This window comes from Erythrolamprus reginae, chromosome 11, assembly GCF_031021105.1.
Source record: "Erythrolamprus reginae isolate rEryReg1 chromosome 11, rEryReg1.hap1, whole genome shotgun sequence".
Taxonomy (NCBI): domain Eukaryota; kingdom Metazoa; phylum Chordata; class Lepidosauria; order Squamata; family Dipsadidae; genus Erythrolamprus; species Erythrolamprus reginae.
This window is the reverse complement of record NC_091960.1, coordinates 305277-327623: the sequence shown is the minus strand read 5'-3', so window position 1 is coordinate 327623 and position 22347 is coordinate 305277. Positions and strand designations below refer to the sequence as shown.

The window sequence follows — 22347 nt, the reverse complement described above, 5'->3', positions numbered from 1 at the left end:
GCTGACTCTGTCAACTGTTTGGAGAGGGCTGCAACTAGGAAGCGGTATATAAGTCTAAGGGCTCTTGCTCTCTTCAAAGGGAGGAGTTCTTTCCTGTCAGCTTCAATCACACAATCGTTCTGCATATACCAGCTTCAAACACTTCCTTAGGAATCGGCCGGGGGAGGGGGGAGGAATCTTGGAAACTTCCCCCCTTTTATATACACACACTAACAGAAGATCACAAACGGTTCAGAAAACCTCCTTGCAAATCTCCAGGGCCACTCGGGGAAAGCAGCCCTTGTCCAGAGGAAGACCACGCCAGGCCTCCCTGCGGCCAAAGCCAAGGGGGGCCCTGCTCCCTCTCCTGCTGCCCCAGTCTTGCCCCCCCACCCTGTGCAAAAGGAGCCGAAGGCCCATGGAGCCTCCTGGGCACAAGGCCCTGCTGCTTCCCAAAAACCACCAGGAGGGTCTCTGGTGCAGCAGGCAGGAAGGGGCAGCTCCCACCACAGGAGCTGGAATTCTATGTGTATGTGTGTGTGTCTCTCTCTCTCTCACACACACACACACACTGCAAGTTCCAGGGTGCCTGCCCCCCCTCAAGAACCGAGCCCCACCCCAGCTCACAGCTCTGAAGAGGGACAGAGAGGCCCTCATCTCGGGAGCCACTTACAGACCACGTCCCCCGTGGTGGCCCCTCCTGGGCAGAGCAGGATTCGCCCTCGGGCCCTGAGCCCTTCCTGCTCTCCCTCCCTCCCTCCACTGGGCAGGGGGTCCCGGAGGCTCCGGACCGCCTGCCCACCCCACTGCCAGGTGCCTGAGGAGGAATGCGGGCACGGCAAACACGGGCAGGAGTGGCTGTTTGTTTAAGGGAGCGATTGTTGCCTCCTCCGCTCACACAGGAATCTCCCCCCGCCTTTGATGTTATCAGGGCTGGCCTGCAGCGACCACGGACGTCCCGCCACGTGTTTTCCCCAATGGGCAGGCCCACTTTTCAGGTGCCACTTTGGAAGAGCGTGAGAGGCACCTGGCCTGTCTCGAGAATGGACAGAGGAAACCTTGCTCCACACCATGGCGGTCTTCTCAGGGCCACCACCACCACCACCACCACCACAAGGCCGAGCAGAAAGCCACGGCACCCCCCGGGTGCCCCCTTCATAAAGCACGTGGCCCAACTCTCAGCCACGTCTCAGGAAGCAGCCACTTTGCTCCCTGCCACAGTCCAAAGGCCCCCCCTCAGGTGGGATCCAGAAATGGTCCAGGCCCAGGAGCCTCCTGAGCTACCTGCTGGGCAAGGTCAGGAACAGGAGCTGCCCACGGTGGAGGGCCCCTCCTGCCACCCACAACCTGCTGCAGAGTCGGTGCTGATCCCAAAGGGCTGGGGGAGGGGAGGAGGGCAGCCCCCCACAGAGGTTCCCCTGAGAGGCTGCGGGGGGGGGGCAGCCAGGTAAGAGGACCGAAGGCAGGCTCTCCAGCCAGGCAGCAGCCCAAGGGGTGACCGGGCTCTGGGGCCGGGAGCGAAAGGCTCCGCTTGGAGCCGATGGGGCACTGCAGCCTCCAGCCGCCCACGGGGATCGGGCCAAGGCCGCCTCTTCCGCGAGGGTCCAGCCTCAAAGCCTGGCCGGACATCCCCGCCGAGGGCTGAGCTCAGCGGCAACCACCGGCAGACCACAACCCCCATCCTCCTCTGCCCGGCGGCCTGGCCACCCTACCTGGGAGCGACGCGCCAGGGGCAAGAGGAGGGCGGCCGGGGGACTGGCGGCGCCTCCTCCTCCCGCCAGGGCCGAGGCCGCCCGGGCACCTGCCGCCAGGTGGGCCCGAGCGGGGACGCCCCACACCGGCCCGCTGCAGCTGCGGCTTCCGGAGCACAATGGCGGCCGGGCAGCCCCGGGTAGGCGCCGCTTCCTCCGGGCCGGCGGGGAGCGGGTGTCCGGCGCTCGGACTCCCACCCGGGACCGCCGGCCTCCCCCGCCAGACGCCCCGCAGCCCCGGCCGGATCCCCCCAGGGTGGCTGCACCCCCGTCCGCCCATCCCGCGGCCTCACCTGGCGCTTGGCGGCGGCGGCGGCGAGCGCGGAGCACCCGGAAGGAGGGCGGCAGAGCTGGGGGCGGGGCCAGGGGAGACCCGCCCCCCGCCCCCCCCCCCCCGACCCAATGCGCGAGCGCCGGGGGGAGGGGAGGCCGCTGCTTCGGGTCTGCGGCCGGTGCCCGGCAGGAGGAGGATGGAGCGGCGTCGGTAGGCCAGGGCGCTCTCCCCGCGGCCTTCCTGCCGGGCTTCGGGGGGCTCCCCGTGGGCGCTGCCGCTCGCCGCCTCCGAGTGGCCTTCCCGGTCCCCTCTGCCGTCGGGCGCGGGAGTGTATTTTCGCCCCGAATGCAAAGCACACAACGGACGCCTCCGTTTCCCCCGAAGCTTCCGCCCTGGCCGGGAGGATGCCGCTGCGGACGCTTCTGCCTCGGATTCCCCGGTCCAAAGGCCGCCCAGTGCCGGGCGCGCTTCTGACCCCGGCCGGAGATTCCCGGGAGGGAAGGTGGCCTCCTTAGTCTGTAAGACTGAATGGTGCCCCAAGTCCTCTGTTCCCTTTCCGTCCCTTCTGGGACTCTCGTGGCCTCGGGAAGGGCGCATCCCACTGCACCAGTCGCTCTGCTTTGGCAACTGGTCCAGAAAAAGATCCACCTGAGCGCCCTTGGGACAAGGGCTGGATGTCCTACGGGGCTCCCCAACTGCCCTCCCCCAATCAGGAGGTGTCCCAGGCCCCTTTCCACGGGGGCTCCTTGCCCATTGGGTGGAATGCTGTGAGGTCACAATGCCCTCCTGGGATTCTCCTGGGATTCCAAGGCTCCAGGCAAGTAATTCCTGGTCCGTGGGGCCTTCCCTTCCCTCCCATCCCACCCAGACCCCTTCCCTCCTCCAGACTCCCCTGGGCAGCGCCCACCAGGCACCCATGGAGCCCCTCCTGCCAAAGGCTGCTTTCCTCCAAGCTGAGGTGGCAGCACCTGCACCCAGGGGGAGCGTAGCCCAAGAAAGCCCTTACCAGGAGGGTGGTCCCTGGAGAGGAGACCCTCCCTGACACACACACACGCACACACACACGGGAGCTGAAGGGGAGATTGGGATGCTGAGAAAGGAGAACGATGGCCATCTCTGCTTGGTCGAGAAAAACACCCAGCAGTTCATGGCACCCTCAGCAGCCGAACACTCCCCCCCAAGAGGCCCTTTTGAGCTTGTTCTGCTTGGGGGGGGGGCTGACTGGGATCAAGCCACGTTCACGCGGGACCCAGCTGCCGCTGCTGTGGTTTATAGCCCAGCCATGACGGTGGGGCTCCATGAGAACTCAGCCGAGCGCCTGCCCTCCGTGTTTCTCAGGCTGCTGCCAAGGACGACAGGATGCTGAACGGGCCCGTCCGTGTGGCCCCCGAGTGGAAGGAGCTCCAGAACCAGCTCAGGGAGAGGCTGGAGCTGCAAAAGGTGAGGGCCCCGAAGAAGCCAGTCTAGGCAGCTTCAGGGCCCAGAGGGGGAGGGGCCACAGACAGGGGGGAAGAAAAAGGGAGGAGAAGGGGCTGGGGCTGAAGCCATGGGGAGGGGCCCGCTGGCCTGACTGGCCTCCTTTCCCAGCCCAAGTGCTCTGGCTTCTCCCCTTCGCTCCCGCAGCCTCTCCAGCCCTTCCTTCTCTTGGCCCAGGTCTTGCCCGAAGGGGCGGAGAGGACCCCCCTCCTCCTGAGCGACAGGCCCAGCATCGTCTTCCGGGAGAGCTGCTTCCCCAGCTACATGCCGCTCTTCTGCTACTACGCAACCGAGTGGGGGAACTTCTTTGCCTCGTTCACCTGGAGGAGGGCCAAGCGGAGCAGGGTGCGTGTGAGGAAGGCCCTGCCCCCAGCCTAGGAGGGGGCTCCCCCAAGAACACCCGGGGGTTCTTCTGCTGGATCAGGCCATGGCTGCCTTCTGGTCTCGCTGCTCCAATGCGGCCTGCGGATCTGCACCCAACACTGTCAGGGCCCTGGCGCTAAAAGGAGCTGCTGGTATTTGGGCCTCCTCGGTTGTGCCTAACCTGGTTTAAAGGAGGACCTGGCTTGTTGTCCTCCTTCCCGTGCCAGAGGCCACTGTGGTCCTGTGTTCTCCAGTCTGGACCATTCAGCCTTCCCCGCCCAAGAGGAAACCATTCCTCTGCTGGTCAAAGAAATCAGCCAGTCCCTGTGGTGGGATCGTGTAACCGCTTACGGTCCGATCTCCCTGGTCCCTTTTTCCCCTCTGAGCAAAGGCTGCCTGGCAGCCCCACCTGCTTTTCCCAGCCTTCTGCTAGGGCCCCTCTGCAAGCAGGGCCGAGGAGGGAAGGACCGTCTGCTCTTCTCCCTTGGCCGTAGAGTTCCAAGTGGCGCTGGGCTGAAGGCCTTGATGGGGCAGGCGGGCAGGAGCCTTGAGTGGAAGGAAGGGGACGCCCGGCTTCCCTGCTCCCTGAGGGGCCCCTTTTGCCGACTCTTCCTCTCCCCTGGCAGGTGCGTGTCTGGAGTTACAGCATGGAGGACGAGAGCACCGTGACCGAAAAAATGTACACCTTAGATGAGCATCCGGGGGTCCTCACCATCACCTATGTGCCCCACGTGCACCTCTTTGTGGCTTACTGTGATGACATCCACTTTCGCTTTTTTGGGGATCACACTCGGGATTTCAAGCTGCTCTCCAAGATGTCTTCTCCCTATTCGGTCACCAGCCTGTGCTACAGTCCAGAAACGTGTGAATTGATTTCTGGTGCCATTGGAGTGGTGGCTTTCTGGACCTTTTTGGTGTTGGAGGTTCCCTCTATGAGTCTCACACAGGAAGTATACGTTGCGACCGGTGAGTTTGTGCACTTTCTCAGGGTGGAGCAGGAGCGGAGGATGCTGGTGGCCCTGTGCGAGAACATTATCCGGGTGTACGACTACCAGACCAAAGCCCAGCTCCGCACCTTCCAGATGAGCCAAGGCGTCTCTCTCACCTGCTGTGCTGCCTACTGGCCCCAGAGCGTCCTCTACACAGGAGACCTGGCCGGGGAGGTCAAGGTGTGGAACTTTGACACGGGGACCCACATCAACCACTTCAAGGCGCACCAGAGTGCCATCAGCAACGTCATCATCCGGATCGCTGTGCACAGCTTCATGACTGCCTCCTTGGACGGAATGCTGAAGGAGTGGAACTTGACCACCTGCGAGCTTCTCCGGCGGGTGGACATTGGAGAGGAGGTCTTCCAGATGCAGTTCCTCAACGAGCAGACTTTCTTCCTCCGCACCCAGTACACCTTCTCCATCCGTTCAGTCAACAATTTCTACCAGCTCTTCAACAGAAGCAAATCGACCCTGAAGAGGTTGGTTCGCGTACAGTGTGGACCTGACAAGGCCCGCATCCTGGCCACCACCGAAGACGGAGTCATCCGATTCCTATCCCCTGTGACAGGAGAGATGTTGTTCGTTACCTGGCCCTTCCAGCTGCTGGAGAAAGCGCTGGACTACGTCTATGACCCAGACCGAGAGGAGCTCTTGGTGACAATGGGCACAAGTGACATCTACGTGTTGGATACCACCAAGAACCCTTGCCCAGCCAAGTACATTTTGCACACGACGGACAGCATGGACGACAAGGTGCTGTGTTTGGCCTACAGCCGCCTGGACCTGAATGGCCGGACCACCAGCTTCATCTTCAGCGGGTTTAAGAGTGGCAAAGTGCGCTCGGTCACGCAGCAGCTGTATCGAATGGGCGGTCGCAAACTGCACGACGGCAACGTGGTGGCCCTCAGCAGCCTCTCCGGCTCAGGGTACCTGTCCTACCACTCGCGGGAAGCCTCCTTCCTCTGCTCCTACGGACTGGACGAATACATCATCCTCTCGGAAGTGATCCTGAAGAAGAACAGCCTCCTGGAGGTGCTCCCTCTGGTGGTCATTCCCAGCACCAACTGCAGGATCAACATCCTGCTGCTCATCCCCGGCTACATCTGTGCCTTGACGGAGCAGAACCGAGTCCGGCTGTGGCGCCAGGCGGCCCTGGTTCCTGGCGAGAAGAACCCCTTCTGGAAGGAGACGGCAGCCATGCACTCGAGCACCATCACCTCTTTCGACTACTGCCACACCCTGGGCATACTGGTGACCGGCGGCTCGGATGGCTCCGTGCGCATTTGGGACATCCTGGGGAAAATGTTGGTGGACTTTGACACCACCCTCAAATTCAGCCGTGTCTGTTTTGCCAACCAACGGGGGGACCTGGTGGTTGGCTGCAGCACGGACATCTACTTCATCTCGTGTGTTACATACCTCCCAAGGAAGCTGGTGGCCAGGCTGTTGACCCATCGTGTAAGGGATGACGTGATTGAATATCCACTGCCCTTCCTCCGCCGCTTCCTTCTTACCTTCGATATTGTTTTTGTGCCCAAGTAAGTGGTTCCATTATGCTGTGGTGGGATGACTAAAATTATCTATCCTCTGTCTATCTATTTCTATATATCTATAAACCAGTCTGTCTTCTGTCTGTACCTACCTATCTCATCTGTCTGTCTGTCTGCTATCTGTCATGTATCTGCAGCTTGTTGACTTAACAGAGATTGGCATTTGAATGTTATGGTACTTTATGAGAACCTCTGCCTTTGCATATTCCAGAGATAGGTAGGCGGGTTTCTGCATTGGGTAGTGAGTGGGGGGGTGGTTTACCACTACTTTATCAGTTGGACAGTGGATGCAAACCTGTATAATAATAATAATAATAATAATAATAATAATAATAATAATAATAATAATAATAATAATAATAATATTTGTATGCCGCCCCTCTCTGAGGACTCGGAGTGGCTTTAGCCAAAAGTTTCCCCCCCGTCCCCTACATGCAAAGCGCTTTCTCCCAGCGGGCTCAGCGGGCAGGGCCTGGCTTTTCCACAGGAGCTCCTCTCGCAAGTCGGACTCAGTTTGAGCTTGAAGTTTTTCCTGGGCTGGAAGCCTCATCCTGGCAGACCTTTGGCCGGCTTGGTCCTAGGGGCCTCTGTCTCTGGGGCAAAGCCCCTTTGGCTCTGCCTCTGCCTGGGCTCTTCACAAGCAGGGAGACCCTCAGGCCGGAGGGTGAAGAGTGGGTGGCGGTGGTGTCTTTGCCTGTGGAATTGTCAGGCGAGATCCCCCTGCAGGACCAGCACTCTTTCTCCTTTGTCATGGATTTAATCTCTATGTATGCATCCCAAATAAAATTTAAAATTTATTAATATGGGAAGTCATTAACCCGGCCACTCCAATAATTGTATCCATGGTCTCTGAGTTTAATGTGGGTTTTCCCTGCACCACAGATTTACGTAGCTTCATTTGGACCTCTCTGTCTTGAGAACACTGTCCCCTCTCTCAGAGCTCGTCCAGAGCACATTGCACTGGGCCTCCAAGCCTTCAACCCTTGAAAGACTTACTGGGCTTCACTTGCTGACCTGGGATTGAAATACACTGTTGAGTCTCCTCTGTGTGGCTCACCTCTGGGCAGTAATCTCACCTGGCAGCTTCATATTGATGGAAAGTAACGGGGGGGGGAGAATGTTGAGGAGGGGGCCTCTCCTCTCTCCCTGCCGGCCCCTTTCTTCGGATGGCCAGGGCCATCTCACCTCCTTAAATTCCCGGTTGTCAGCCAAGCTTGCTTGGATCTGCATGGACCAGACCTCCTGGGATCTGTCAACCTCTGCCTGCCCCTCTTGTCCATCCTAACCGTTCCTTGGTTCCTTGCCACTCCGCATTCTTTTTCTAGCCAGCGTCTTCCTTGGCTTTTCCGCTTTCTTGTGTGTCCCTTTACCTTGTTCATGTGACAAACAGTGTACGTGGTCTAGATTGTACGCACCCATCTGCTTGAGGTCAGATTTTATTTATGTATTTATTTGTCAAGTACATATTGGTAACATACATAGATATAACATAGTTTATACATGTAAGATGGGTACTGATGAGAGGGAACATTCGGACAGGACGGAAGGCAGGCTGATGCGCTTATGGACGTCCCTTACTGACCCCTTAGGAATCGGGTGAGGTCAACAGTGGACAGCCTGAGCGTAAAGTTGTGTGCTTGTGTGTTGTTGTGGTTGAAGCTGAAAAAGCCGTTGACATAAAGGACGTTGTAGTAGATGATTTTATGGGCCATGCCAAAGGCGACGTCGTCCCAAGCTTTCTAAGCCCAGGATTTCAAGTCTGGTTGCAGAAGGTCCACTGTAGCGGTCAGAGATTCACCTGAATTGCTCCAGAGAGGCGCAGTGGGGTGGTGTCAAACCCCTTCCCTTGTGGGTGTCATGGTTCGATGAGGCTGTGGTGCTGGAGAAGAAAGACTGAGCCAGCCCCCCACCAGCAAGAGACAGCCGTTTTGGCTGCCATCCCTCCCGGCCATCTGGTGGCTACTATGCTTTTAACCCAGATACCCTGTTTCCTCTTCCATGTCAGTTGACCACACGGGACAGGAGCAAAGGAGCCGTTGTGGAGCCTGCAGGCTGCCTGGAGAGTTTCTGCTTGGGGGCTATTTTGAGGGAGGGGGGCTAATGGATCCTTCTAGGCAGGATGAAAAAGTGATGCTTGTTCCATTAAAGATTGGGAGCACTGAGCACTCGTGGGCAATCAGACCATGGCCACCTTTGGGCTATGAGTTCTGGGAGTTATGGTCTCACTTATCTACAAGGCAGCAATTGGCCGTCTGCTGGTGAGCTGCTTGGGAGGTCAGGCGTGGTGTGCTAGGAGAAAGAGGCGGCTTCTGATACTCACGCGCCACCATCCTTCATTGTCCAGGTACCTGCAGGTGGGCAAGCAGGCCAAGACGTTCCAGAGGATGGAGCCCCTCACCAACCACAAGGAGGTGTTGATCGAGAAGAATGTGGCCACGGTGGTGGAGTTCGCTGGCAGGGATGCGAGCATCTTTCCTGGCCCCGATTTCTACGGGCTGCCCCTGCCGCCCCCCAAGGAGACGCTGTCGGAGTTCATGGTGCAATACCAGCTCATTTCCCAGCCCCCTCGCGGGCCTTCCCTGGAGAAGAAACTCGCTCCCCCACCGCCTTACCGTGGCCTCCCACACATGGTGGAGCACGTCCCCTTGCTCCAGACGCTCCGCTTCCAGGAGGGGCACGTCTGGCCGGTGGCTCCTGATGGCTACATCCCCAACTCCGTCATCCGGGCGGAGCTCTTTCCCAAAGGGACCCCCACCAAACTCTTGTGCCCCCTGCTGTCGATCCGGGACCCCCTGCCCACGAGGAAGCTGGTCAAGGTCCAGATGCCGGAGTGGGACATGTCCGAGGTGGTGGAGAAGGCGCGGAGGAAGAAGGCCCAGAAGATGAAGCAGACGCCCTCGGCCACCAGGGCCCAGCGGGACTTGCTGGCAGAGATCATGGCCAAGCCCTGGCTGCGGCACAAGCCCAGCGACACCAGCCTGCCCTCCATCATGAAAGCCATCCTCAACCTCATGGACGACGTCCCCTACTCCACCTACCTGCTCTGCACCTCCGCGCTGGTGCAGCTGACCGAGTCGTACCCGCTGCCCTCCTCCATACAGGAAGTGGCCTTTGAGCGCCTCATGCAAGACACAACACACAAGGAGGTCAGGGCAGGCCAGACTGGGGCGGTGGATGGGGGGCTCCTTGGTGGTCACTCTCCACCTCCTCCTTGGAATGATGGGGGAGGGGGGGCAGCAGTGTTGGATGTTGTGTGGGTGAGAGCGGAGGCAGTTCTTCCTCCCACCCCCAGCCCAGAGGGGATTTACAAGGGGGGGGGAAGGAGGGGGGGCAGGAGCGCCTCCACTCCCAGGGAGAGGCAGCTGCTTCTCAGGCGCGGCACTGCTGGCACCTGACTCCAGCAGGTTGGACCGAGGTGCCTCTGAGACTACTGCCCATCCTTTCTCTCCGGGCCCAGGGGAGAGCAGGAGGCCTTGAGAGCCGCTGGGGGGGCCACTTCCAGAGGCCGAGGCTCCTGCCTTCAGCAACAGCTGCTGCTTATTATGAGCCCAGCCTTGTTATTTAGCCAGAGTTGCCGGAGCCGGTTGAGCTGCTGACAGAGCATGAACCTGAGCCAGGCCCAGGTCTAGTGCTGACCCTCCCGCTTCAGCTCAGGCCTCTTGTTTCCCAGGTGAGGATGCGGCTGGCGGCCTGGGAGGCCTTGGGGAAGATGAGCCTCCTGGGGGAACAAGAGGTGGTGCCCCTGGCTCGGGCGCTGATGGACGAGAACAGGAAAGTGCGGGACCTGGCTCGTTCCTTGCTCGACTCGGTGGCCGGCATCACCGACAAGTTTGTCCTGAAACAGGAAATGCAGCGGCTGGTGGCCAGGAGCCTGGAAAATCTGTGAGTGACCCCTTCCCTGCCCGCTGGGGACGAGAGACCTGTCTCCGCTCTTTCTGCTCATGGGGGAGCCAGGCCCTTCTCCTCTGGCCGGGAGAGCCTCTTGGCCAGCCTTGCAGAGAGCGGTCAAGCTGTGTGGCCGATTCCCACCCCACGGCCTTTACCCTGGGTGGCCCTGAAGACCCACTGGGGGAGACCTCTGGCTCCACCCCCGAGACTCCTGGTTGGCCCTGTGAGAAGCAGGCAGGAGTGGGGCCCTGGCCCCATTGAGCAGAGTGGCCTTGTCCTCTGATGGGGTTCCACCTCTCCAGGCCACGGATCTGGCTAAGGGGCTAGAAGATGCCCCCCCCCCACAACCTGAAATCTGTGGTGGGCCTGGGGGCTTCTTTCCTCTCTGCACAGGGCAGGCCCAAAAGGTTGGAGCTCCGACCCCCTCGGGCCTTTGAGGACCGTGTGGTCCTGAAGGAACCGAGCGATGGCCTGTGGAGTGGGAAGGTTTCCAGGGCAGGGAAGGACCCCCACTCGGGGCCACCTGCCTTCTCACAGGGGTTTCTCTGCCGTTCCAGGACGGTGCCGAGCCTGAGAGAAAGGGCCACCTTTCCTCGCAGAGTGCGAGCGGCCGGCGTCGTGGCTGACTCGAAGGATGAAGCCGTCTATGCCCTGACGGAGGGCACTGAGAGGCTGATGGCCTGCCTGGAGAACCAGCTGACCGCCAACCTCTTCCTCATGTCTGAGTACCCCCCATCAGATGCCCAATTCCTGGGGCGCCCTCCCCCTGCCCGACGCAAGCGCATCTCCGAAAAAGTGGCTGAGGAGTACGGAGAGCCGGAAGGGCTTGAGGCAGGCCAGGCCCGGTGGCTAGGGGTCTTCGGCCGCTCAGGCAGGAAAGAGGCTGAGACTCGTGGTAAGACACCCCCTCCCCTTCTGCCTCGGGGGCAGCATGGCTTCCCTGCGCCCCCCCACCCATGTGTCTTCCTGTGGGGCCTCTAACGCCAGCCATCTGCGGCCGAGCTCTGGGACCTGGCACCCCAAAACGTCTCGTGGGCTCAGGGCCTGGACCCCAAGGGGTTCCTCACCTTGGCTGTGCTCTGACGGGGGACAATTCCTGCTAGAGGGGAACAGGACGTTCATCGCCACATGGACGTTGTGGATGAGATGGATGCTGGAAACCAGGAAGTTGCCCGGGGGCGGGGGGCGGGGGGGAGTGTCTGCTTCTGGCACAGATGTTGGTCTTGCTATTTGCACCCTCCCTCCTTTCATCTCCTCTCCCCATTTCCCCCACAGCTCCCACCGAGGACGCCAAGGCCACTTCCCCCAGGAAGCTGCCCCGCATCCAGCAGGCCCGAGGGAAGGGGGTCGCCCCCAGGCCCTCCCCTAGAGCCCCAGAGGGCAGCAGCAGCAGCAGCCCAACCCAGCACACCACCACCACCAGCTCCCCCACCACCAGCAGCGGCAGCTCTCGTGCGCGGGCAAAGAAGGCGCAGGCTGAGAAGGAGAAGCTGCGGCAGACCAGGGTCCCGCCCAGCTCCTCCCAGGAGATCCGCAGGCTCAGGAAGCTGCGCAAGAAGGTCCCGCCCACCCTGCTGCAGCGCCGGGACACCCGCACGCAGCTCTACACCGAGATGCTGAAGAACATGAAGCTCCGGAAGGAACAGTCGGCACCAACGGTGGTGGTGGTGCCGCCTCCGGCAAAGCCCAAGGCCGCCAGCAGCCTTATCCAGGCCAAGGCCAGCCCTGTGGAGCCACCCACGCTGCCCCCAGGCACACCTGGGCCCCAGGGGCCCCCAGGGCCTCCTGGGGCCCCAGCTGCCCCCATCAAAGGCATCCTCATTGATCCTAAGAAGCGGTATGCTGCTGACAAATCCAACTGGCGCAATGACCTCTACAAGCTGATGATGCTGCGCATCGCCCCCTCGGTCGAAGGGCGCACTGTAGGGGAGGATTTCCTGGCCTCTGCCCGAATTGCCCTGGCCGGCCGGGACCTCTCCTGGGAGCTCCTGACCAACCTGGGCCAGGCCCTGCTCAGCTCCCAGGAGAAGGTAAGCGCAGAGACCCCTGCCTGGAAGAAATATATGGATGATTTCGTCAAAGTCTCCCTGAAGGAGTCGTGGCTGCAGCCTTCGGCGGAGAGCTTGGAAACTGTCTTGGCCGTGAGGACAGCCGGAGACGTGCCCAGTGGCTCAGAGCCGGATGAGCTCAGCCAGGATGAGGCGGAGAAGGGGCTGCGGAAGGAAGCTAAGAAGAAGGCCACGGCGGCAGAGAAGAAGATGCAGCAGGGAGCGAAAGAGGGCAGGCTGGTCCAAGCGGCCCCTGAAAAAGAAGCCAGGCGGATGGCTCAGTTGTCCGAGAGGCGGACTGGCAGAATTGAAGAGTTTTCCAAACAGAGGCCGGAATCGGTGGCCAGAGCCAGGGAGCAGGAGCTTGCTCGGAGCAAGGAACAGTTGCCTGCCAAGGGAAAAGAGCAGGAGCGCCTCCTGGAGAAGGAGAGGGAGCGCCTCCTGGAGAAGGAGAGGGAGCGCCTCCTGAAGAAGGAGAGGGAGCGCCTCCTGGAGAAGGAGAGGGAGCGCCTCCTGGAGGAGGAGAGGGAACACCTGGAGGAGGAGCGGGAACGCCTCTTGAAGAAGGAGTGGGAACACCTGGAGAAGGAGCGGGAACGCCTCCTGAAGAAGGAACGGGAACACCTGGAGAAGGGGCAGGAACGCCTCCTGAAGAAGGAGTGGGAACACCTGGAGAAGGAGCAGGAACGCCTCCTGAAGAAGGAGCGGGAACACCTCCTGAAGAAGGAGCGGGAACGCCTGGAGAAGGAGCGGGAACACCCAGAGAAGGAACGAGAACACCTAGAGAAAGAGCGGGAACACCCAGAGAAGGAACGGGAACACCCAGAGAAGGAGCGGGAACACCTAGACAAAGAGCGGGAACGCCTGGAGAAGGAACGAGAACACCTAGAGAAAGAGCGGGAACGCCTGGAGAAGGAGCGGGAGCCCTCCAGAGACAGAGCACGAGGAGCAGAACCCTGGAGCCGGAAGGAACGGGAAGCTACTGGAAGGAGAGAAAAAGAAACAACCGTACGCCAGGATGGCTGGCCCGCTGGCAAAAAGGAGGAGTTGGCGGCAGAGGAAGGAGAAGCAGCAGGGAGGACTCAGGAGGAGCTGCAGAAGAAGCCCCTCCTAACAGACTCCGAGAGGCTCCTGAGCCAGCTCTCGGAGGATTCGCTGGCTGCAGTGAGGACAGAAGCCAAGGCCAGAATGATGGAGGAACTGAAGGCCAGAGCTTTGCAGACAGCCCTGGAAGAGGTGAAGGAGAGAAGCCTGGCTGAAGCCCGCCAGATAGCTTTGGCCACGGCCAGAGACCAGGCATTGGTCGAAGCCCGAAAGAAGGCCATGGTGGAAGCTTGGGAGAAGGTGCTGGCAGAAGCCCAGCAGAAAGCATTGGAGGAGGTGATGGAGAGAGCAGTGGAGGAGGCAGAAAAGATTGTCCAGGCTGAGGGACTGGAGGGGAAGGTGGCGGAGAAAAGGCTGCAGGAACTGGTGCTGGTAATAGCTGAGGGACTAGCCAAGGAAAGAGCCATGGAGTTGGCCATGTTGGCCAGAGTAGAAGTGGACGAGGCCAGAGTTCTGGAGCTGGCGGAGAAAGAGATGATAAAAATAGATGAGGTGAGACTTCTGGAATTGGCTGAAGCAAGGGCCCGAGAACTGGCTGAGACCAGGGCCCAGGAACTGGCTGAAGCCACCGTACTGGAGATGCCAGAGGAAAGACTCCTGGAGCTGGTTGAGGTAAGAGCCCAGCTGCTGGCCCAGGCGAAGCTAATGGACAAGCAGCTGGAGAAGGAGGAAGAGGAGTGGGCTGAGAAAATGACCCTCTTCTTTGACAAAGATAAGGTGGTCTTACCGGAAGATCTGGACGATGAGAACATTTGGCTCCTCTCCGAAGACGAAAGAGAAGCCCTGGTGACCCTGTGGGAGATGGGCCACGCTCCAGAGGCAGAGGCCGAGCTGACCGACCAGGCCCAGCTGCTCCTGCTGGCCCTGACTCAGCCAGAGGAGCTGCAGAAGAGGAATTCCACCGCCTTCCAGAATCTCTTCCGCTTGGCATCCCTGGTCAGGGCCCCCTCAAAGGCAGGCCTGCAGGAGATGGTTGATGCCATGCTCCAGAAAGCCGAGGACCTGCTCAAGGAAGCCGAGCGGAGGCGGGAGCCCCTGTCCAAAGAACGGGTGTCTGTGCTCAGGCGGCTCAAGCAGGCGATGGAGGCCTACAAGCCCTGGAATGCCAGCCCCAGGCAATACGGCGCCCGGATGAAGAGGCTTTTTAAGTCCGCCCTGGCTGTGCTGCAGGCCAGGAACTTGAAGAGCCGGCTGACCAACAATGTCTGGCTGCAGGCTTGGCAGCAGAAGGCAGAGAAGGCCTGGATGCAGGAGAAGGGCCGGGAGGAGGGCCAAGTGGAGCGCTGGGAGGACGGCCAAGTGGAACGCCGAGAGGAGGGACAAGTGGAACGCCGAGAGGAGGGACAAGTGGAACGCCGAGAGGAGGGACAAGTGGAACGCCGAGAGGAGGGACAAGTGGAACGCCGAGAGGAGGGACAAGTGGAACGCCGAGAGGAGGGACAAGTGGAACGCCGAGAGGAGGGCCAAATGGAACGCCGAGAGGAGGGACAAATGGTACGTCGAGAGGAGGGCCAAGTGGAACGCCGAGAGGAGGGCCAAGTGGAACGCCGAGAGGAGGGCCAAATGGTACGCCGAGAGGAGGGACAAGTGGAACGCCGAGAGGAGGGCCAAATGGAACGCCGAGAGGAGCGCCGGGAGGAGAGCCAAGTGGAACGCCGGGAGGAGCGCCGGGAGGAGCACGGCGTGGAACGCCGGGAGGAGCGCCAGGTGGAACACCGGAAGGAGAGCCGGGTGGAACACTGGAAGGAGAGCCGGGTGGAACACCGGAAGGAGAGCCGGGTGGAACGCCGGGAGGAGCTCCGGGAGGAGCACCCAGGGGAAGACCGGAGGGCCTGGCTGAGGAAGAAGCTCAGGCAGTCCTATAAGAGGTTTCAGGCCAAGCAGGAAAAGGCTCTGCAGGAGAGGCGGGAGCAGCAGCAGCACAGGGAGAGGTGCCTCAAGTTCAGGTCGCGGCCCATCATGCTGGGCTTCACGGAAGGGGCAGAGGAGCGAAAGGGCAGGGCAGAGAAGCGGGGGCAATGGGGGGAGGAGGAGGAGGAGAGGGAAGAGGGCCTGGAGGCAGGGGCAGGTCGGTCCGCCCTGAGAAAGGAGAAGGCAGCAAGGGCCCAGGGGAAGCTGACGTGGTCTATGGGCCAGCAGTGGGAGAAGGCCTGGCACGCCTTCCTGCAGATGGAGGAGCTGAGCCCGACCCTGGCTGTCCCCCAGGTGAAGGGGTACCGCCTGCCGAAGGACTCTCTGTACAAGACGACCAAGCCCACCAGGCGCCTCCATCGGAAGATGCTCCGCCGGGGCGGGCGGCAGCACATTTTCCGCCTGGACGAGGCCCAGGGGGTGGACTGGGAGACCTTCATGCGGCTCTACCTCTCCGTCGTCTCCATGAAGGAGGAGGGAGCGGAGAAGGCCGCCTGGCAGGGAAAGGCGGCCACCCTGCTCGACCTCTACGGCGTGAGCAACCCGCTGGTGCGGTCCATGATCCAGCAGCTCCTGGTGGGCGACCATCGCCAGCGCAAGTACGTGCCCAGCAGCTGCTTGAGGCTGAAGAGGGCGAAGGCCGACCTGGGCCAGAGGGTCCTCTACGAGATGGTCATCCATTCCGCCCGGCTCCAGCCCCCACAGCCCACCTTCCACCACATCATCCCACTCAGCCACCAGAACAACGTGCAGTCTTTCAGGACGCAAGGCATCACCCACTTTGGCCACCTCTACCTCAAGTGGAAGACCTTCTTTCCAAAGGGGAAGCTGCCCAAGCTGAGCCTCTACGTCTACTCGCATCCCCCCCCGTAGCCCCCTGCTCTGTCCGCCTGGACCCCTCCCCCCACTTGGCTTCTCTTCAGAGAGGGGGGAGAGATGTTGTTTTTTGTGGGGGGAGCAATTTATGCAAACTATAGAATAAATTAATTATTTGGGCCATCGGTCTGGATCATTGTTTTAAGTTCACTTGGTTGTTTATTTGTTAGTCCCCGGCACAAAGCAGAGACAAGACTGGGGGGTGGGCACGGTTCCTATATTATATACAATCTAATATATATTATGACATATCTATTGAATCAGGTCTGGTCAGGTCAGAGAGCACCTTCACAGGGATGGGGACTGTGAAATCAAGAAATAAGCATAGACATCACACAGGGCACAAAGGGAGATTGTTTCATTGTGGTGTTTGTGACAGGCCACCAGGAAGGCTGTGTGGAAAATGGCCACTGGCTTTGAGTTGTAAGAAAACGGAAGAACATTTTGGGCTGTGGGAAAAGCAAATCTCGCCTCTCCAAAACACACAATGCGCTCTGGGCACAGCGGCCTGAAGGCGCTGCCAGATAAACACCACCCAGGCCGTTCAGTGGAGTGGCAGGCAGCAGCGCACAGCAGCGATTCCCACCTCCGTGCTTCCTCTGGAGGGTGACACAGGTGAGTGGGAGGAGGGAGGAAGCGGCAGGTGAACGTCTTCCTTCCCTCCAGACCAGAAAACTCTGCTGCTCTTTGGGGGCGGGGAGGCCAGGGGAGGCCAGCGGCTACTCCGCCCTCCTGGTCGAGAGAAGGCTGGGCTCACCCTTGGCGGGGCTTCTCCCTTCACCTTTACCCCCTCCTACTTCCGAGGGCAAAGCTCCAGGATGTGGAGCCGTGAAAAGCACCCCGGCCTCTTGAGCCCCCGTGCCCTCCCCCACCAAGGAAGAACTTGGCGCCCCAGACGTCTTTGGCAAAAGAAAAACCCCAGGCCCTACGTTCTTCCGCCTGCAGTCTGGGTGGGGAGAGGTTGCTCTGGTCAAGGTGTCTCTGGAGAGCATCACTGGACAGGTTGAAGCGGCCACCACCACCTCCGACGCAGCTGAGGTCCCCAGGAAGGGAGCAGAAAGCCCCGAGGCGGCAGCAGCGGCAGTGGGGTGAGACTGAGTAGCCACGGGGGTCGGGCGCTGCACTTGATCCAGCCCGGAGCAAATGGGGGGGGGCGTCTGCTCCCTCTAGAGGCTGCGTGTGCGTGCACAGAGCCGCCCTGGTTCTGCCGAGCAGCGATGCTGTTGTGCGGCTGCCTCCTGCCCCCACGGTTTCCTCCCCAAAGACCAAGCTCTTCCCCCCGTTGTGTATTTCCCTTCCTTCCATGAGACAAAACCACCACGTTTTGGAAGTTCATTCCAGGCTCCAAATCCAAAGTATAATGTTTAATTCACATTCAATGAATTCCAACTCCTCCCACCTCAGCATCAGCAGGTGACCTCACGCAGCTCGGGACCAAAGCGGGAGGGGTGGCTCCAAGAACCCCCCCGCAGCCTCTCGCTTGCCTCGGAGGCCTGCTGGACGCGATGCTGGAAAGTGTTCCCAGCTGGATTTCCAAGCTGGACTCGTAGATGGGCTTTACCGCAGTTTGACAGGAGCTGCGTGGTCAGACAGCCGGCTTGAGAGGCATTGTGAGGAGCCGGTCAAGGGGGCCGTATGAGCAGCTGCGGGTGAGGAAGGGCTTGTGGCTACCTGTGAATGAATGTGGAAATGGCTTGTAAGCTACTTGGAATGTCACTGGAGCAGCAGAATTGAAGGCCTGGGACGCCCTCTGGGATGGTCAGTCGTGGTCAGCAATGCCAGCTCCCCCCAGCCCCTCTAGGCCGTAAGCTGTGTCTCCTGGGTCCTGCCAGCCCCAGAGGAGGGAGAAGCACCCCATTTTTCTGACCTCAGAAGCAAGAGTGAATAAAACACTTTATTAGACGTATCAGTCGCTTTGCTTACAATCTCTCTTTTTTTTTTTAGTCGGGGCGTGGGGGGGGGGGAATTGTGCAAAGGCTGCAGAGAGGGTGGGATGGATAGATAAGGAGGCCAGGATGAAGTGAGAAAAGCAGAGAAGGGGCCCCACCCCCTCCTGAGCCTAGAGTCACCCCAGGGACCATCCTTGGCTCTCAAACCCCAGCCGGGCATCCTCCCCCCTCGTTGGGTGGGATCCCCAGGAAGCGGCTCAGAAACGTGGAGGCAGCAATGTCCGGGTTGATGCTGACGCAAAGCTTCTGTGGCCTGGAATATTTCAGGAAGACGGCACGGAGGGAGGTGCTGGCCCCCTGCAACACCGCCTTGGCCATATGCGGGAAGACCGCCGACAGCTCGGCCTCGCTGTGAAGAAGAGAGAGGAGCGGTTGGCAGACCCTTACCCACGGAACCCATTCCTTGGCGGTCACTGTTCAAATGGCCCCGTCCCTGCAGTTGGTGGGCCGGCCAGGGCTCTGTCTCACTGGGCTGCAGCTGACCTTCAGAATGTCCTGAATGGAGCACAGCTGCCCAGATGTAACCGGGCACCCTGCGGGGCATGAGACATCTGGTGCCATGCAAGAACTGCTTCCCATGCCTCTTGGCACATGAAGGAACATACAGCCTCACAAGAAGTTGACATCGCCTCTGTTCCTTGCACATCATACCTGTACAGGTGGAACTTTGGAAAACATTCCTGAAGCACATCCACGTCTTGGATTCTGGCTTCCCACCACAGCCGCCGTGCCAGAGACAAAGCAGCAACAGACAACTGGGCGGGCTCAAAGCGCAGGCAGTCCACGTCCATCAGAGACGCTTCCAGGAAATAGAGGGCCAAGAACTGGACCTGGACAGGCAGGTGGGGAAGAGGGAGAAAAGGACGCTCGCTGCCTCCCCACATCTCACTCCAGCACTAAATCATTGGGGGGGAGGTTTCACCAGGGTCAAAAAAATTAAGGGAGCACTTAAACAACACAATATAACACCAAGTAAATCAAACCGCCCTGAAATCAAACTGTCCACTTAGGAAGCAACACTGATTGACCATCAGTTTCACCTGCTGTTGTGCACCTTCAACTTTGTAAAGAGCAAAGCATCCAATGAGGACATTTCATTCTTTCAGATCTGGGATTTGTTCCCTTTGAGTGTCCCTTCACTTTTTTTGAACAGTATCCGTCTCCCTCTCTGCCCCCTCTCCCCCGGCTGGGGACTTTGACCCAGGGACTGCTTGAGAACAGCCCCCAGTGACCCTGCAGCTGGTCCTGGGTGCCCGCCTGCTGCTCTCTTGGGGACCTTTACCTCCAAGGTGCAATGGGCCACTTCTGCCAGGAGGCGGAACAGGTGGATGGGATTGGCATAGTGCAGTTCAAACCGGAGCCGGGCCAGGACTTTGCGTTCCATCCGCAGGAGTTCCTTCCGGCTGCAGGAGTCCTCCATCATGAAGCACAGCTGGGCCGGCTGAAGGGAAGGAGAAAGCAGCTCGGGCCAGCACCTGGTGGAGCCTCCCCTGCCCACCTCAAAAGCCAAGCCCCAAGAAGGGCTGCTGGGCTAAAGCAGAGTGGGTGAGTCGCTTCGGCCTCTGGGAGTGCAATGGACATGCCCGAGTGCGGCTTTCGCACGCTCACCTCTGGACAGGTGTGCTCCTCCAGTTTGCAGGCCAGAAAGAGGCAGGTGGCGCTGAGGAGCTGCAGGCGAGGGATCCTGACCGCACCAGCTCTCATGTAGCGGTTCATGAGATGGACAGCCAGGTGGAGGGTCTCATCGGCCAGATTTAGATACTCCTGGAGGGAAGGGAGCAGAGCAGGTAAGGGGCAACCCCCACCGCCTCTTCTAGACCCCCCCAACACATCAGGATACCTCAAGGCCAGACCTTACGTGCACTTGTACCAGCCAGTCCACCAGAAGGGCCCGCATCTCCACCGTCACTGGCCGTGGCAGTTCAAAGCCCTGGAACGCATACGACGGGCAGGGGGAGTGGGTGGGCTAGAGAGACAGGCGCTCCCTGCAGTGGGGCCGGGGGACAGGCAGTGTTCAGGGCAGACCCCTTGGCAGTCCTGGCACACACAGCAAGAGGCCACGGGGAGCCGGCAACCTGAGCCCTTGGAGGGGGGCGGCATAGAAACCCAGTGAATAAACCCCCAAAGGAGGGAGATTGAGGCCCCCTGGGCTAGGCAGAGATGCCATCGGAAGGGCCCGTCGCTGTCTGAGGGTGACCAAGACTGCTGGTGGCCCCTTGCCCTCCGGGATGCCTTCACTGGGTCCCCACCTCCGCCTGCTCCCTCAGTAAGGATCGTGCACCTAGGCCGGCGGTTGCAAGAAGCTGGGCGAGGTGGTGGCGCTCACCATCAGGTCGCTAAAGATGTCGAAGGCATACTCCCTCTCCAGGGCCATGTCCATCCGCAGCATCGCTTGGGACAGCTCCTGCGCAAAGGGCAGCGAGGCCGGGACCACTGGGGGAGACGGGGGTGTGTGTCAGCAGGGCCTCCTCATGATGAGTCTGGTGTACGCGCAGGATTATTTCCCCACCCCAAGACGGGCTCCCTTCGCGCCCTCCAGGACCCTTCCAGGCTACCAGTGCCTCACCTCGCTCTCTCAGCTCTCTCAGGGCTGGGGGGCAGCCCCACTTCTCAGCCTCTTTCTCATAGCTTTCCAGGCCTTTTTTCTGGAAGAGGAGAGGAAGCGGGCAGGCAGGAGGAAGGCAAGGCCGGGCCCTGGGCGGGAAGAGCCCCCTGCCAAAGGAAAGCCCAGGCAGCCCCCCACCCTTTGCACAGGACCTGCTTCTTCCCACCCTACCACCCAGAGCCCCCCAACCTTACCTTGACAGAGGCACCCAAGCTCCACCTCCTTCTGCGGCCAGAGTTTCTGGTGTCCTATTTCACCCCATCCCTCTGGCAATCTGGCATCTTAAAGTCTTGGGGGGGGGGGCACTGCCACATCTCAGTGCAAAGAGGCTGAAGGAGGCCTGGCCATCTTCTCCCCCTTGACCAGCTGCGTTCTTGCCAGTGGCCCCCCTGCAGCCCAAACCTTGGCTTAACTGCCCCCAGGATTGATTCTGAGAGCACCCAAATAATTTCCAGATCTGAAGCTTCGGGCTGAGGCTGTCCTCCCTCCCTCCCTCTCTTTTCTGTTGAGCCAGGAGTGACCCACCTTCCCAGGTGCTGTTTCGGTGCTCCGCCCTTCGTTGCTCTTGCTTCTCAGGGGCCCCCTCCTCTCCTCCGCCTGCAGCAGAGCAGAGCAGGGGAGGTTCATTTAAAGGAAGACACCCCCTTCCTCAGAGAGGGCTGCAGCCTTGTCCTAGCAGTTGCCCCAGAGATGGCAGGCATTCCATTGGAGTTGGTGAGAGCAGGGCGGTGGGTGGGGGGTTGTCCTTGCTCCGAAATGGCGGAGAGGCGGCCTCTTCCTCCCCACTGCCACCCCCCACACACTTGAGGGGCCCAGATGAGCAGAGGGTGACTTTGCAGCTCCAACAGAGGAGCCACTGAGGCCTGATGGAAGGGATGGTCCATGCCACGGAACGGCTCCTCCAGATGTCCAGAACTGGTAGTGGGCAGCTTTGAGGGCAGGAGGCCACAGCCCCCCCCCCCAAGGCAGAGGACAGTAGGGTTTCCTTCAATGACCACCTTCTGCCGCCCGATCCCCAACAGCCCAGGGCACTGACCTGGCTTACAGTCTGCCCCACAAGCGAGGCCCCTACCAAGAAAGCGGCTCTGGGCAGCCTCAGCAGCGTCCAGGGCCTCCTCTCCGGACCTGCCATGGCCCTTGCCACAAGGCGGGAGGGAACCAGCACCAGAGACTCCCAGCTGGGCTAAATTACGGCTCGTTAGCAGAACTGGCCAGGAGGAGCCAGCGATTAATTATTAGAGTTGAAAGGGACCTTGTAGGTCATCAGGTCCAACCCCTTGCTCAAGCAGGAAACCCTGCATCCCCCCAGCCAGGGGGCAGTCCAGTCGCAAGGGAACGTAGACCAAGTAATAGGCACTCGGAAGGTCACTCTCTTCAAAACCGAAGGCGGGAGGGAAAGAGAACACATTGCCCGGAGGGGGTGGGGGCTGCTGCCCGAGGGGGGTCCTGGGCCTGGCTTTAGTGCCTCTGTGTTGACAGCTGGGCGGCTATTGAGCAGCGCCAAAGGAAATAATGCCCCCCCTTTAGGGGAGGGGCCGTAGATTGCAAAGCTTCAAAGGAGGACAGGACCAGGGGGTGGGG

General features: G+C 60.3%; 2 protein-coding genes across 4 annotated transcripts; one reads left to right on the top strand and one right to left on the bottom strand.

Moving 5' to 3' along the window:
* Nucleotides 1–2158: 2158 nt before the first annotated feature.
* On the top strand, nt 2159–16333 carry LOC139173910 (WD repeat-containing protein 87-like). 2 transcript variants are annotated; one of them, XM_070763811.1, is made up of 8 exons: nt 2159–2214; nt 3343–3444; nt 3658–3825; nt 4470–6373; nt 8730–9531; nt 10056–10267; nt 10831–11168; nt 11549–16333. In XM_070763811.1, exons 2-8 carry the CDS (start codon nt 3364–3366, stop codon nt 16207–16209), a joined length of 8166 nt encoding a protein of 2721 aa, XP_070619912.1. In that variant the 5' UTR covers nt 2159–2214; nt 3343–3363; the 3' UTR covers nt 16210–16333. The 2 variants fall into 2 exon arrangements, with proteins under 2 accessions (XP_070619912.1, XP_070619911.1); XM_070763810.1 differs by having other exon boundaries at nt 2197–2522.
* Nucleotides 16334–17558: 1225 nt separating this feature from the next.
* Nucleotides 17559–21991, bottom strand: CCNP (cyclin P). Of its 2 annotated transcripts, none has more exons than XM_070764886.1 (9): nt 21803–21991; nt 21292–21363; nt 20728–20806; nt 20488–20594; nt 20020–20127; nt 19770–19925; nt 19444–19602; nt 18813–18991; nt 17559–18510 (listed from the first exon to the last, which is right to left on the bottom strand). In XM_070764886.1, exons 1-9 carry the CDS (start codon nt 21896–21898, stop codon nt 18303–18305), a joined length of 1164 nt encoding a protein of 387 aa, XP_070620987.1. In that variant the 5' UTR covers nt 21899–21991; the 3' UTR covers nt 17559–18302. The 2 variants fall into 2 exon arrangements, with proteins under 2 accessions (XP_070620987.1, XP_070620988.1); XM_070764887.1 differs by having other exon boundaries at nt 20020–20091.
* Between the last annotated feature and the right edge of the window lie 356 nt (nt 21992–22347).

Excerpts from the sequence above, each read along its gene's own strand:
- LOC139173910 (XM_070763811.1), top strand. The coding sequence starts at position 3,364 with ATGCTGAACGGGCCCGTCCGTGTGGCCCCCGAGTGGAAGGAGCTCCAG. Across the intron at positions 6,374-8,729 it reads GATATTGTTTTTGTGCCCAA|GTACCTGCAGGTGGGCAAGC; the intron begins GTAAGTGGTTCC and ends TTCATTGTCCAG. Across the intron at positions 9,532-10,055 it reads AAGACACAACACACAAGGAG|GTGAGGATGCGGCTGGCGGC; the intron begins GTCAGGGCAGGC and ends CTTGTTTCCCAG.
- CCNP (XM_070764886.1), bottom strand. The coding sequence starts at position 21,898 with ATGGCAGGTCCGGAGAGGAGGCCCTGGACGCTGCTGAGGCTGCCCAGA. Across the intron at positions 19,926-20,019 it reads ACTGGCTGGTACAAGTGCAC|GAGTATCTAAATCTGGCCGA; the intron begins GTAAGGTCTGGC and ends CCTTCCCTCCAG. Across the intron at positions 18,511-18,812 it reads CCAAAGTTCCACCTGTACAG|CGAGGCCGAGCTGTCGGCGG; the intron begins GTATGATGTGCA and ends TCTTCTTCACAG.